General features: G+C 42.7%; 1 protein-coding gene and 1 long non-coding RNA gene across 2 annotated transcripts in view; one reads left to right on the top strand and one right to left on the bottom strand.

Annotated features, from left to right (window-relative positions):
• Positions 1 to 6,598, bottom strand: part of LOC106567528 (ubiquitin-conjugating enzyme E2 B) — a 19,671-nt gene extending 13,073 nt beyond the window's left edge. The window contains exon 1 of the mRNA XM_014136885.3: positions 6,412 to 6,598. Coding sequence (XP_013992360.1) covers positions 6,412 to 6,455 — 44 coding nt within the window. The 5' untranslated portion in view covers positions 6,456 to 6,598. The remainder of the gene's footprint in view (positions 1 to 6,411) is intronic.
• LOC106567529 (uncharacterized) overlaps positions 5,769 to 16,401 on the top strand; it is an 11,712-nt gene continuing 1,079 nt past the window's right edge. The window contains exons 1-4 of the long non-coding RNA XR_001320090.3: positions 5,769 to 5,995; positions 12,416 to 12,528; positions 14,907 to 15,023; positions 15,614 to 16,401. The exon at positions 15,614 to 16,401 is cut by the window's right edge and continues 1,079 nt beyond it. This is a non-coding gene — a long non-coding RNA (uncharacterized LOC106567529). The remainder of the gene's footprint in view (positions 5,996 to 12,415; positions 12,529 to 14,906; positions 15,024 to 15,613) is intronic.

The raw sequence follows: 16,401 nt of genomic DNA, 5'->3' as shown, positions 1-16,401 counted from the left end.
GAGAGGTTGAACAGGCTAGTAATAGGGGTTGCAATAATTTCGGCAGATAATTTTAGAAAGGGTCCAGATTGTCTAGCCCAGCTGATTTGTAGGGGTCCAGATTTTGCAGCTCTTTCAGAACATCAGCTGACTGGATTTGGGAGAAGGAGAAATGGGGAAGGCTTGGACGAGTTGCTGTGGGGGGTGCAGTGCTGTTGGGGTAGCCAGGGTAGGGGTAGCCAGGTGGAAAGCATGGCCAGCCGTAGAAAAATGCTTATTGAAATTCTCAATTATAGTGGGTTTATCGGTGGTGACAGAGTTTCCTATCCTCAGTGCAGTGGGCAGCTGGGAGGAGGTGCTCTTATTCTCCAAGGACTTTACAGTGTCCCAGAACGTTTTTGAATTTGTGTTGCAGGAAGTAAATTTCTGCTTGAAAAAGATGGGGGGCAATCAGTTCACATATGGTGTCCAGAGCACAGCTGGGGGCAGAGGGTGGTCTATAGCAGGCGGCAACGGTGAGAGACTTGTTTTTAGAGAGGTGGATTTTTAAAAGTAGAAGTTCAAATAGTTTGGGTACAGACCTGGATAGTAGGACAGAACTCTGCAGGCTCTCTCTGCAGTAGATTGCAACACTGCCCCCTTTGGCCGTTCTATCTTGTCTGAAAATGTTGTAGTTAGGGATGGAGATTTCAGAGTTTTTGGTGGTCTTCCTAAGCCAGGATTCAGACACGGCTAGGACATCCAGGTTGGCAGAGTGTGCTAAAGCAGTGAATAAAACAAGCTTAGGGAGGAGGCTTCTAATGTTAACCTGTTAGGGCTAGGGGGCAGTATTTACACCGCCGGATAAAAAACGTACCCGATTTAATCTGGTTACCACTCCTACCCAGTAACTAGAATATGCATATACTTATTACATATGGATAGAAAACACCCTAAAGTTTCTAAAACTGTTTGAATGGTGTCTGTGAGTATAACAGAACTCATTTGGCAGGCAAAAACCTGACAAGGTTTCATGCAGTAAGTGGCCTGTCTGACAAGGTGTCGTTCTTCTTGTCTCTGTTTATTGAAGAGTGAGGATCTTAGCTGTCCCGTGACACTTCCTACGGCTGCCATAGGGTCTCAGAAGGCGATAAAAAGCTGAATCGTAGCTTTGCAGGCTCTGGCTGAAAAAAAGTAGCGCGTTTGGGTAGTGGCTGGTTACAGTACTGTGAGACTCAGGCTCGTGCCCGCGTCGACCGAAAGCTTTGTTTACTTTCCTCTGTTTAGCTAAAAGGAGATTCCCAGTCGGAATATAATCGCTTTTTTACGAGAAAATTTGATTTTAAACAGCGGTTGACATGCTTCGAAGTACGGTAATGGAATATTTAGATGTTTTTTGTCACGAATTGCGCCATGCGCACGACCCTGATTTACCATTTCAGATAGTGTCTGGGACGCACGAACAAAACGCCGCTATTCGGATATAACGATGGATTATTTTGGACCAAACCAACATTTGTTATTAAAGTAGCAGTCCTGGGAGTGCATTCTGACGAAGACAACAAAAGGTAATCTAACTTTTATAATAGTAAACCTGATATTGGTGAGTGCTAAACTTGTCGGGTGTCTAAATAGCTAGCCCGTGATGCCTGGGCTATGTACTTAGAATATTGCAAAATGTGCTTTCACCAAAAAGCTATTTTAAAATCGGACATATCGAGTGCATAGAGGAGTTCTGTATCTATAATTCTTAAAATAATTGTTATGCTTTTTGTGAACGTTTATCGTGAGTAATTTAGTAAATTCGCCGGAAGTTTGCGGGGGGTATGCTAGTTCTGAACGTCACATGCTAATGTAAAAAGCTGTTTTTTGATATAAATATGAACTTGATTGAACAAAACATGCATGTATTGTATAACAATGTCCTAGGGTTGTCATCTGATGAAGATCATCAAAGGTTAGTGCTGCATTTAGCTGTCTTCTGGGTTTTTGTGACATTATATGCTAGCTTGAAAAATGGGTGTCTGATTATTTCTGGCTGGGCACTCTCCTGACATAATCTAATGTTTTGCTTTCGTTGTAAAGCCTTTTTGAAATCGGACAGTGTGGTTAGATTAAGGAGAGTCTTGTCTTTAAATAGCTGTAAAATAGTCATATGTTTGAGAAATTGAAGTAATAGCATTTCAAAGATTTTGAAAATCGCGCCACAGGATTCAACTGGCTGTTACGTAGGTGGGACGAATTCGTCCCGCCTAGCCCAGAGAGGTTAACATGCATGATACCAAGGCTATTACGGTTACAGAAGTCATCAAAAGAGAGCGCCTGGGGAATAGGAGTGGAGCTAGGCACTGCAGGGCCTGGATTCACCTCTACATCGCCAGAGGAGGAGTAGGATAAGGGTACGGCTAAAAGCTATGAGAATTGTCGTCTAGGACGTCCGGAACAGAGAGTAAAAGGAGCAGGTTTCTGGGGGCGATAAAATAGCTTCAAGGTACAATGTACAGACAAAGGTATGGTAGGATGTGAATACAGTGGAGGTAAACCTAGGCATTGAGTGATGATGAGAGAGATATTGTCTCTAGAAACATCATTGTCCTCGCATGTGTGGGTGGTGGAATTGAAAGGTTGGATAAGGTATAATGAGCAGGGCTAGAGGCTCTACAGTGAAATAAGCCAATAAACACTAACCAGAACAGCAATGGACAAGGCATATTGACATTAAGGAGAGGCATGCTTAGCCAAGTGATCAAAAGGGTCCAGTGAGTAGTGAGGTCGGTTGCGGTCACGGCGATTCAGACAGCTAGCCGGGCCATGGGTAGCAAGTTGGCAGAAGATGGTCTGTTTTTAGCCACCTCGGTCTGTTTTTAGCCACCTCGTGCGTTTCCGTCGGTAGATTAGTGGTGTTCCGTGTGGTAGAGGGGACCAATCCAATTGGCAAAAATAGTTATAGTGGCCCAAGAAAATTGGCCGATAGACCTATTCAGATAGTAGCCGATAAGACAGCTAACGATTAGCTGGCTGCAGATGGGTGTTCAGGTTACGTCGCGACGGAGGGGCCAGTTGGCTAACTCCCTCGGGCAGATAACGTCGGTAGTCCAGTCATGAAGGCCCGATGGGGCTCCGCATCGGCAGTAAAACGGGTCCGGATAGGTGATTGTAGCCAGGAGTGGCTGATGGAACTCTTCAGCTGGCTAGCTCCGGAATAATTTATGTTAGCTCCGGGACTGACGTTAGCCAATAGTCACTCGGATAGCAGCTAGCTAGCTGCAAGATCCAGGTGTAAAATGTCACGAGCTTGCGGTAGAAATCCGTGGATATGGAGAGAAAATAGGTCCGGTATGCTCTGGTCTGAATAACGTTGTACAAAACTGGTGATAGCTTTGAGCTAAGGGATAGCTGATGACCGCCAACAGTGGTTAGATGAATTCTAACGTTAGCTAGCTTCTGGCTAGCTTCTGTTGTGGATTTCAAATTTGAGGTAAATAATACTTTTTTTTTGTAAATTGGTGAGGCGGGTTGTAGGAGTGTTTTGAAGTTGAGTTTTTAGAAAAAAATATCTAAAAAGATATGCGAAGATGTGTGTGTATGTATATATATACACACACACACACACACACACACACACACACACACACACACAGCTCCAAAAAATAAAGGGAACACTTAAACAACACAATGTAACTCCAAGTCAATCACACTTCTGTGAAATCAAACTGTTCACTTAGGAAGCAACACTGATTGACAATAAATTTCACATGCTGTTGTGCAAATGGAATAGACAACAGGTGGAAATTTTAGGCAATTAGCAAGACACCCCCAATAAAGGAGTGGTTCTGCAGGTGGTGACCACAGACCACTTCTCAGTTTCTATGCTTCCTGGCTGATGTTTTGGTCACTTTTGAATGCTGGCGGTGCTTTCACTGTAGTGGTAGCATGAGACTGAGTCTACAACCCACACAAGTGGCTCAGGTAGTGCAGCTCATCCAGGATGGCACATCAATGCGAGCTGTGGCAAGAAGGTTTGCTGTGTCTGTCAGTGTAGTGTCCAGAGCATGGAGACGCTACCAGGAGACAGGCCAGTACATCAGGAGACGTGGAGGAGGCCGTAGGAGGGCAACAACCCAGCAGCAGGACCGCTACCTCCGCCTTTGTGCAAGGAGGAGCAGGAGGAGCACTGCCAGAGCCCTGCAAAATGACCTCCAGCAGGCAACAAATGTGCATGTGTCTGCTCAAACGGTCAGAAACAGACTCCATGAGGGTGGGATGAGGGCCCGACGTCCACAGGTGGGGGTTGTGCTTACAGCCCAACACCGTGCAGGACGTTTGGCATTTGCCAGAGAACACCAAGATTGGCAAATTTGCCACTGGCGCCCTGTGCTCTTCACAGATGAAAGCAGGTTCACACTGAGCACGTGACAGACGTGACAGAGTCTGGAGACGCCGTGGAGAACGTTCTGCTGCCTGCAACATCCTCCAGCATGACCGGTTTGGCGGTGGGTCAGTCATGGTGTGGGGTGGCATTTCTTTGGGGCGGCCGCACAGCCCTCCATGTGCTCGCCAGAGGTAGCCTGACTGCCATTAGGTACCGAGATGAGATCCTCAGACCCCTTGTGAGACCATATGCTGGTGCGGTTGGCCCAGGGTTCCTCCTAATGCAAGACAATGCTAGACCTCATGTGGCTGGAGTGTGTCAGCAGTTCCTGCAAGAGGAAGGGATTGATGCTATGGACTGGCCCGCCCGCCCCAGACCTGAATCCAATTGAGCACATCTGGGACATCATGTCTCGCTCCATCCACCAACGCCACGTTGCACCACAGACTGTCCAGGAGTTGGCGGATGCTTTAGTCCAGGTCTGGGAGGAGATCCCTCAGGAGACCATCCGCCACCTCATCAGGAGCATGCCCAGGCGTTGTAGGGAGGTCATACAGGCACGTGGAGGCCACACACACTACTGAGCCTCATTTTGACTTGTTTTAAGGACATTACATCAACGTTGGATCAGCCTGTAGTGTGGTTTTCCACTTTAATTTTGAGTGTGACTCCAAATCCAGACCTCCATGGGTTGATAAATTGGATTTCCATTGATTATTTGTGTGATTTTGTTGTCAGCACATTCAACTATGTAAAGAAAAAAAGTATTTAATAAGATTATTTCATTCATTCAGATCTAGGATGTGTTATTTTAGGGTTCCCTTTATTTTTTTGAGCAGTGTATATATACACACATACATACACGGGACAGGTCAAGACGAGGACGTCTTACTGCTATGCCATCTTGGATGTGCTATATGGAGTGTGCGACTCTGTTTTCATAGCTTACAGTTCTCTGTAAGGAAATCTTGATGTTGCCAACCAGATACTTGCTGTGTGACGTAGACTACAAATAGACTAACTAATAAAATATCTTATGAACAATGTATGTCTAACAATAGTTGTGTGAGACTGAATTAAACTAACCATTTACCAAAGCCACAATACTTATCAAGAAATGCTCCATTGGTTTATTTTACACACAAGGACATTTGATGGCAGAGGAAGCCAGGTAGAGTAGGAATAGAGATGTGACAAATTATACCATTTTCTTAAAGGTTAAACTGCCATTTAAAAAAATTATGTTTTCCGTTAAAACGATAGCAAAAAGTCCATGTGAATTCACAATTCACCTGCGATGCTGCCAGCAACGGCTTGGGTCTCACGGTGTCCCTTTCAGATGGTTAAGCATTGCACCTGTACCTCAATTCGACCTCGCAGAGTGTGTATTTCCTTCTCAAAGTATTGCAATACAGGACTTCGCTGCTGTCGCTTGCCGTTCTCTGCCATTTTTCCCAACTGTTATTAACAACAATGACACATACGTGGAGAGTCGACTCCCGGTGTCGACTGACATTTCTGAGTGTCAAGATTCAGCTTGGACTCGACTCCTAGGATTCAGTATTAAGTTAGTGGTGGCCACAGTTAACTGAAGTTTGTAACGGCATTTATTAAATAAAGACATCATGGACTACAGTTTATCCTGGCCCAAAGACTACTTTCAGGGTGAGGAACCATATAACATAAAGTTGTAAAATTGGTAACTACTCCTTTAACTTAGCTAGATAAATGCAGTAGCTGACATGTATATTTAGCTAGCTAGTTAGACATGTTGATGAATAAAAACAAGTTAACTGGCTAGTAGCACATCTGTGTGGCTCTAGCATGCTGGCTAACTGAAGCAACATTGTTACATCTTACTCTAGTTAGCTAGGTACCAGACAGTACAACGTGGCTAGGTATTAAATGAATGACGGACTCAATGATAGCTAGCTACAGCCAACTCTGCACTGTACACGCCTCAAATTAACGGTACTGTTAGCTAACTAGAGCAAAGTGGCTAGCTAGCTTCCAGCAAGCTAGCGTTACTGTAGTTAGCTAGCTAAATACAAAAAAAACGTTGAGCTAAAACGCTGCATTACCTTTTGAAATCTCTCATAAGTCGTCTTCTAGCGGGAGTAGACATGATTCAACGCGTAAAAACGTATACTTTGGTCATGAAAATCTATCGAATCGGTGTTATTAAGGGGTAAATCTTTCGTCTATGCTTTTCTCCTCGACACAACTACAGTGACGTCATGTACCTCCACAGGGGGGAAACCGCAAGGACATTATTGGAACGGTGCACTTCCTCGATGCGTGGTGTAAATGTTATCAAATTAACACTTTTTTCCCAAAATGTTAACACAGTGCATGCAAGTTATACGACACCTTAACTTGGTTAGTATTCAAACCTTTAGACATGAGTTGTCACACCAGGTCTCAGGGATGTCTAGCCCAATAATGGACAAAGGAGCCTATGTTACTCCTTATAGTCCATGGACCTTACAGGTTCTGTTCAGAGGAAAATTGGCTCTGGAAACCAAAATAGCCAAATATTCCATGTAAACTTCAATCGGTTCTCAGTTGTAGAAACATAAGGCCCTTTACTTTCATATCACATCAAAATAATAGTACAAATGCTAAATATACACTTACTGTACACTATTTTAACACAGTTGCAGCCAGCAGTATTATTCGATAACACATGTATGGCGTCCTTCGTGCGTTTACACACAGGTGTTAAGAGACGATGACAGATAATTAACAGATATTCCACTCTGTTTTCAGTAAACAAGTGCTGTAAAACCCCTACACCTTTGTGTAGTAATTTAAACTTCCGTTGTTTTAATGATTTCGAACTGGAATGATATATACCTTATGTTTCCAAAACCGTAGTGCAAGCCATGCATTTTAACGTTCAGAAGGTGTGTTAGGGGATTTAAAACTAAACTCCACTGGCCAGAAGATACTATCGTCAAGGGGCACTATAGATAGTAAGCGTATAAGAATGGGTTCAGGGATGGCAAACTGGAAATTACTTTGGTTTCTGACTTACTGAGTTAGCTTGGTAAATCAGCTTTTGGTTTTCTTGCACCTTATGTGTGGATCAATCTTCAAACTGTTCGTATATTTGTTGTTTTGGTGCCTCTAGGTCTTGCATAAAGATTAGTTTACATGTCAGCTCAATCTTGATTATTCAATTGGTTACTATTCATCGAGTGTCATTCGGCTGTATGAAATGTCCATTGAATCAATTTGGAATGTTCTACAACGCCTCTCAATTGTGATCAATTGCACCTGTTGTTATGGTAACCGCGTTATAATTTCTCACCTCCTGTTTGTCAGAATTCTTCTGGGGTGGATACTCCTGGGAGGAAAAACTGAACAGTGCCTTGCAAACATGAAGTGGTCTGTCAGTTTAAGGTATCGTTTAATCCAACCATGAAATAGAGTAATTTATGAGAGCAGTCAGGATAAAAAAAATAAATGAATGCAGTCTTTGTATCTACTCAGCAGGAAGTATTCTGACCACATGATGTGTATTAACATTATACAGTTGAAGTCGGAAGTTTACATACACCTTAGCCAAATACATTCAAACTCCGTTTTTCACAATTGCTGTCATTTAATCCTAGTAAAAATTCCCTGTCGAAGGGCGGTTAGGATCAACACTTTATGTTAAGAATGTGAAATAATAGAAGAGGGAATTATTTATTTCAGCTTTCATTTCTTTCTTCACATAACCAGTGGGTCAGAAGTTTACATACACTCAATTAGTATTTGGTAGCATTGCCTTTAAATTGTTTAACTTGGGTCAAATGTTTCGGGTAGCCTTGCACACGCTTCCCACAATAGGTTGGGTGAATTTTGGCCCATTCCATCTGACAGAGCTGGTGTAACTGAGTCAGGTTTGTAGGCCTCCTTGCTCGCACACACTTTTTCAGTTCTGCCCACAATTGTTCTATAGGATTGAGGTCAGGGCTTTGTGATGGCCACTCCAATACCTTGACTTTGTTGTCCTTAAGCCATTTTGCCACAACTTATAGTATTCGAGGTCATTGTCCATTTGGAAGACCCATTTGCGACCAAGCTTTAACTTCCTGACTGATGTAATGAGATGTTGCTTCAATATATCCACATCATTTTCCATCCTGATGATGCCATCTATTTTGTGAAGTGCACCAGTCCCTCCTGCAGCAAAGCACCCCCACAACATGATGCTGCCACCCCCGTGCTTCACGGTTGGGATGGTGTTCTTCGGCTTGCAAGCCTCTCCCTTTTTCCTCCAAACATAATGATGGTCATTATGGCCAAACAGTTCTATTTTTGTTTCATCAGACCAGAGGACATTTCTCCATAAAGTACGATCTTTGTCCCCATGTGCAGTTGCAAACCCGTAGTCTGGCTTTTATATGGTGGTTTGGAGCAGTGGCTTCTTCCTTGCTGAGCGGCCTTTCAGGTTATGTCGATATAGGACTCGTTTTACTGTGGATAAAGATACTTTTGTACCTTTTTCCTCCAGCATCTTCACAGGGTCCTTTGCTGTTGTTCTGGGATTGATTTGCACTTTTCACACCAAAGTACATTCATCTCTAGGAGACAGAACTCGTCTCCTTCCTGAGCGGTATGAAGGCTGCGTGGTCCCATGGTGTTTATGCTTGCGTATTATTGTTTGTAGAGATGAATGTGGTACCTTCAGGCGTTTGGAAATTGCTCCCAAGGATGAACCAGACTTGTGGAGGTCTACAATTATTTTCTGAGGTCTTGGCTGATTTCTTTTGATTTTCCCATGATGTCAAGCAAAGAGGCAGTGAGTTTGAAGGTAGGCCTTGAAATACATCCACAGGTACACCTCCAATTGACTCAAATTATGTCAATTAGCCTATCAGAAGCTTCTAAAGCCATGACATAATTTTCTGGAATTTTCCAAGCTGTTTAAAGGTACAGTCAACTTAGTGTATGTAAACTTTTGACCCACTGGAATTGTGATACAGTGAATTAAAAGTGAAATAATCTGTCTGTGAACAATTGTTGGAAGAATTACTTGTGTCATGCACAAAGTAGATGTCCTAACTGACTTGCCAAAACTATAGTTTGTTAACAAGAAATTTGTGGAGTGGTTGAAAAACAAGTTTTAATGACTCCAACCTAAGTGTATATAAACTTCCGACTTCAACTGTATATGTTTTCACTATAAATCAAGTAATTGTGATTTAATTTGAATGTATTACACTGGATGTTGGATGTTTTCCTTTATATCTGTTTATGCTTTTAAATTAATGTATGCACCATACAGTGCCTTGCAAAAGTATTCATCCCCCTTGTCGTTTTTCCTATTTTGTTGCATTACAACCTGTAATTGAAATGGCTTTTTATTTGGATTTCATATAATGTACATACACAAAATAGTCGAAATTGGTGAAGTGAAATGAAAAAAATTACTTGTTTCAAAGAAATTCTAAAAAATAAAAACGGAAAAATAGTGCGTGCATATGTATTCACCCCCTTTGCTACGAAGCCCCTAAATAAGATCTGGTGCAACCAATGTTTTATTTATTTTTTATTTGACCTTTATTTAACTAGGCAAGTCAGTTAAGAACAAATTCTTATTTTCAATGACGGCCTAGGAACAGTGGGTTAACTGCCTTGTTCAGGGGCAGAACGACAGATTTGTACCTTGTCAGCTTATGAAGTCACATAATTTGTTAGATTACACAGAGGTGGACTTTATTTAAGTGTCACATTATCTGTCACATGATCTCAGTACATATACACATGTTCCAAAAGGCCCCAGAGTCAGCAACACCACTAAGCAAGGGACACCACCAAACAAGCGCCACCATGAAGACCAAGGAGCTCTGCAAACAGGTCAGGGACAAAGTTGTGTGGAAGTACAGATCAGAGTGTGGTTATAAAAACATATCCGAAACTTTGAACATCCCACAGAGCACCATTAAATTCATTATTAAAAAATGTCAACACAACAAATCTGCCAAGATAGGGCCGCCCTCCAAAACTCACGGACCAGGCAAGGAGGGCATTAATCAGAGAGGCAACAAAGAGACGAAAGATAACCCTGAAGGAGCTGCAAAGCTCCATAGCAGAGATTGGAGTATCTGTCCATAGGACTACTTTCAGCCGTACACTCCACCGAGCTGGGCTTTATGGAAGAGTGGCCAGAAAAAAGCCATTGCTTAAAGAAACAAATAAGCAAACACGTTTGGTGTTCGCCAAAATGCATGTGGGAGACTCCCCAAATATATGGAAGAAGGTACTCTGGTCAGATGAGACAAAAATGTAGCTTTTTGGCCATCAAGGAAAATGCTACGTCTCGTGCAAACCCAACACCTCTCATCACCCCGAGAACAACATCCCCACAGTGAAGCATGGTGGGGATGTTTTTCATTAGCAGGGACTGGGAAACTGGTCAGAATACAGGGAAATTATTGAGGGAAACCCGTTTCAGTCGTCAAGAGATTTGAGACTGGGACGGAGGTTCACCTGCCAGCAGGACAATGACCCTAAGCCTACTGCTAAAGCAACACTCAAGTGGTTTAAGGAGAAACATTTAAATGTCTTGGAATGGCCTAGTTGTAGACCAGACCTCAATCCAATTGAGAATCTGTGGTATGATTTAAAGATTGCTGTACACCAGTGGAACCCATCCAACTTGAAGGAGCTGGAGCAGTTTGCCTTGAAGAATGGGCAAAAATCCCAGTGGCTAGATGTGCCAAGCTTATAGAGGCATACCCCAGGAGACTTGCAGCTGTAATTGCTGCAAAAGGTGGTTCTACAAAGTATTGACTTTGGGGGGTGAATAGTTATGCACGCTCAAGTTTTCAGTTTTTTTTCTTATTTCTTGCTTGTTTCACAATAAAAAATATTTTGCATCTTCAACGTGGTAGGTATGTTGTGTAAATCACATGATACAAACCCTTAAAAAATCTATTTTAATTCTAGGCTGTAAGGCATTAAAATAGGAAAAATGCTAAGGGGGTGAATACTTTCGCAAGCCTCTATGTACAGCCCAATGAAGGATGATGGATATGTATGAGAATCTTGGTGTTGTGGGTGAGGGGAGCTATGGAACAGTGATGAAGTGTCGGCACAAGGAGATGGGTCACATTGTGGCCATCATAAGGTTCATAGACAAGGAAGAGGACCAAACTAGGAAACATATTATCATGAGAGAAATCAAACTTCTGAGGGTGAGGAACTTATACTGATCAGTGACTGTCTCTAATATTGGGTACAAGTCACTCATTGGCTACAGTCCAATTAATGTCACATCCATGATAACAACATACAGTACAGTACTATTACAACATACATTTTTACACAGAAATTTCAAATTGAAAACCTTGTGAACATGCTAGAAGTATTCCGGTTCAAGAAGCACTTGTATGTTGTCTTTGAGTACATTGACCGAACAGTTCTGGAAGACCTAGAGAGACACCCTCGTGGTTTGGACAGCAAGCGCCTCAGAAAGTACATTTTCTAGCAGCCATGGATTACCTTCACCTCAGCAATGCAAGTATTCTCATGTCATAGACTCAGCCTAGTGAGTTTACAGGATGTGCAAATACATAATGTCAAGAGGTCAATCAGATATTATGAAGTGGGTTGAACAATCTTAGTCTCTTTACAGCATAAACGAAAGTTGGGATGACATAAAGACACTTGTTGACAGTAAAACAGTAGTTCTTCACTGGCCTGAAACAAGCAACATTTCTCAACAGATCATTCAGTGAGACGTCAAACCAGAGAATGTGCTTGTGTCTATCTCTGGGGTGGTGAAGCTCTGTGACTTTGGGTTTTCCAGGACCTTGGTGCAGACTGGGGAGCCCCTCACAGACTATGGGACCACGAGGTGGTACAGAGCCCCAGAACTTTTAGTGGCAGACAGCACTTACAGCAAGTGCGTATCAAGCACAACCACGGCTATCAGAGCAGTGTTGAATCTTGTGTGAATGTATTATGGAATAAGACCACAGTAATTACAATGTCATACCTTCTACGGGTTCCTCGTTATTTTGGTACAGGTCTATCACATTTCTTTTGTCTGTGTTTTTCCTGATATATTCTCTGAATCTTCCTTATTAGACCTGTAGATGTGTGGGCCATTGTCTGCTTGATTAAAGAGATGGCTACCAGCAATGCTTTTCTGACGGGGACTTCTGACCTGGACCAGGTGTACAAGATAGTCAGCAAAGTGGGTAAGTACTGCCCAATGGGTGTAGTAGCTTGAGAGCCGATCTATTTGTGCTATCCTATCAACTCCTTGTCATGCCATATCTGGCTTGACAATGACTAAAAAGCAATGGAGTTGGCAAGAGCACAAACAGATCTGGGACCAACAACCAAAAAATCCCCCTTGCTTTTCTTGCACTAACACTCACACTTTTCTTAATAGTACTGATTTTTCTGATAGCCGCTTTATTGAGGAAAAATTGCTTACTATGACTGTAATATGTGGTTATCTTGCCTAGCTAGAATCCTTAGTTGCTACATCCATACCACGACCGGGAGACCCATGAGGTGGCACACAATTGGCCCAGCGTGTTCCGGGTTAGGGGGAGGGTTTGGTCGGCTGGGATGTCCTTGTCCCATCGCGTTCTAGCGACTCCTTGTGGCGGGCCAGGCGCATGCACGCTGACTTCCGTCACCAGTTGTACGGTGTTTCCTCCGACACATTGGTGTGGCTGGCTTCCGGAATAAGCGAGCAGTGTGTAAAAAAGCAGTGCGGCTTGGCAGGGTCGTGTTTCAGAGGACGCATGGCTCTCGACCTTCGTCTCTCCCGCGTCCGTACGGGAGTTGCAGCGATGGGACAAGCCTGTAACTACCAATTGGGGGGGAAGGGATAAAAAGTACAACAAATTTTTTTTATAAAAGGAACCCAAAATATAAGCTTGTTTTACTCCATTGTTTGTAAACAATGTAAATGTAAACAAACACTGTATAGCCCAAACATGGTTAAAACTGTAATTTAATATAATGGATGGTCACTCCTTGCGCCCATAGCTCTGTCTAGGAATTTGAGAGTGGTTACATTTCTCCAGGCCCATCCCTCAGCTTTTTACTGAAACAGAGATGGGGTGACCACTTTGTTATTGTTTCCATTAAGGATTCTAGTTTTAAGATGATTGCACTAACTGTAAATTAATCTGAAAAAGATTGTCTGCTAAATTACTAAAATGTAAATGTAAATGTGTGGGCATCGATGTTTGGAAATGTGGACTTGATAACATCTGATGCCTCTAATGTTGTGGATGTATTTCAAATAACTGACTATACACTGGCTTAATCAAACTGTTGTCCATTCTTCCAAGGGAGCACAGATAACCCAAAGCTTTTCCAATATCAATAGGGCAACAAGCCTGCTAGGATTTCACCATTGTTGAAAAGTAGGTCACGCAGAGACAAAAAGGCAGTATAAGTTGCGTCCCAAATGGCACCCTATTCTCTTTTGCCCATTCTGGTCAAATGTAGTGCACTAGAGATGAAGGTGCTATTTGGGACGCATCCTCATTTTTTCCTGGCTCCCCGATGAATTTTTTATTCTCATGATGCTTAACAGATTTACATCATATGTGGCTTATCAAGGGGGCAGAGAGGGACAATTGGCTTCACTCTATAAATAAACTTGATTCAATCCCTGGCCAGCAGCGACAAACAAACCAATGCTGAACTCAACTGTGGCATTCAGTCTTTTACCCATGCCTACACAAGGAAAAGCCCAATGATCCTTTTGACATTTTGGCCCTGGACATAAATGCAAGCTAAATAGAGGGCATCGAGAGAACATTGCTGTTGTTGTTTTTTCCTTCGGTGCTTTCATTAGGATAACTATCTTGGTGGAGATACACAGGCCTAATACTGTGAGAGAGAGAGAAGTGGTCCCCTCCATATTAGTCTTTTATCAGGTTCAATCTGTGGTTGATTAAACCTCTGTGGAACGGGATACTAAGGCTATTCGACTCTAATCAGCCCCAGTGTGTTCCTCTCTATCTCCGCTGAGAGTGGCTCTCTGGAGGGAGCTAATGGCAGAGTGTCAGTGAAGATGGAAGCCAATAGCCACAGTGGCAGGTAGGTAGGGATGTGAAGAGGCCTGACAGACCATCTTCTCGCCTCCATCAGCTGTCTGTGGACAGAACTCATCCTCCCAGCAGACTGAAAGAGCTATTTACAACACTCTGTGTGTCACCCTAATGATTCATTACACTCCATAGGGCTGTGATGGCTGCCACCATGCTGAGTGCAGGGGATGTAACCAGTGCCACATACTGTCTATCAGTGCTAATCAGAAGGGAAGCTATGTGATTGTACAGCTACTATCTCATTATAGTGGTGTTGTTTTACTCCTAAAGGTGTGATGGTCATAATTGGATTACATAGATCATTGATGTACTGTACAACTATTTGTGGAATGAGAGGACCTCAGGATGGCTCCCCTTCTATTATCTGTTACGTAATGGCTGCTTTCAGTTCACCTATTGACTGTCATTAAAGTGTGTGTAGAGTAAAACTATGTACAGTAAATTGACATACAATTGTGTGTTTTGTCTTGATCGGGCCTTTGACTTGCCATAAGCAGGACCTGTACTTCCAGAACCCTATCTTTGCTGTGGCCAGCCTCTCCTAGGTGCAGCTCCTCAGGGACCCCAGGAAGAAGTACTACAAACTCCACCCCTTAGTTGCTGAAATAGTGGATGTAAGTGTCACAAGTGTCGTTGTATGTAGACCAAAACACAGCGGGTATGTGAATGCTCATCTTCCTTTTATTGAAGAAAAACCAAACAAAACACTTACACAAAAACAAACAACGATAACAGTCCCGTAAGGTGCTCAGACTATACAAAGAAACAACCACCCACAAACACAAGAGAAAATAAACCCACTTAAATGTGGCCTCCAATTAGAAGCAACAACAACCAGCTGTCTCTAATTGGAGGTCGTTCCCAAAACGAACATAGATATAGAAAAACTAGAATACCCACATAGAAATAGAAAACATAGAACATAAACCAAAACCCCGAAACACACTAAACAAACACTCCCTGCCACGCCCTGACCACACTACAATAACAAACAACCCCTTTTACTGGTCAGGACGTGACAGTAAGTCTGCAGAGAGATAGTCAAAAATGTGTATGGAGTGGGACAGGAGTTTTTTCCTGACTACGTCACCAGGAAAAACAGGATTTTCCATGTCGGGTCACAAGGTCTGGAAAAACTCCTGGGCCTAACAATGTGGTTTGCGTTGGTTGTTTACTTTCACAGTGACGGTCTCCTTTTTTTCAGTCATGCCTACAGATTGATCCTGCTGACAGGGCTACGTGCTTCATGTTGCTCATTCACCGATACTTCTCCAAAGATGGGTTCCCTGAAAGGTGAGTCAGGGCAACCTTGCGTGTCGAGTGTACATGGAGAAGCAATTATCCAGTGAGAGAGTGGAGAGAGACGTTTGACCTACGTTCTGACCTGCTTACATACAGTACCAGTCAAAAGTTTGGACACACCTACTCATTCAAGAGTTTTTCTTTATTTTGACTATTTTCTATGTTGTAGAATAATGGGAATCTGGTACTATATTGTTACAGTGTCATAATCTGACCACACACATGTTGAGTTGTCTTGTGTGTCTAGCCTTGAACCTTCCTTGAAATTGTTTAATGTTTATGAGATACTGTGAAGTAGTTGTAATAATGTCATGACGAAGTGCCATTTACCTGAATGACTGCAGGTTCCTGCTCCAGATTCATACCAAAGATACAGGTGTTGATATTGAAAGATACCAAGGTCAACAGCATGCACAGGATCCATAGTGGCTTGCACCAGAGGAGTAGGGAGCAGTAGTCCCATTCTCATTTAGCAGAAAACCAGTGAAGGTATAAACTACATGGAACCTTAGTCATTTAGCATATTCTTACCAAGAGCATTTTACCATCTGAATGTGCAATAAAGGGGCAGAGCAACTATGTAAATACAAGTCAAAGCCTATATACTGTGCTATAGAAATGGTTGTACAAGATCCCTACCAGTCAACCATATTGAACATGGACTGCTATTTGTTTTAGGACACTGAATAA

Source organism: Salmo salar, chromosome 13 (assembly GCF_965601325.2).
Source record: "Salmo salar chromosome 13, fSalSal1, whole genome shotgun sequence".
Taxonomy (NCBI): Eukaryota; Metazoa; Chordata; class Actinopteri; order Salmoniformes; family Salmonidae; genus Salmo; species Salmo salar.
This window is presented reverse-complemented; position numbering and strand designations above follow the sequence as displayed.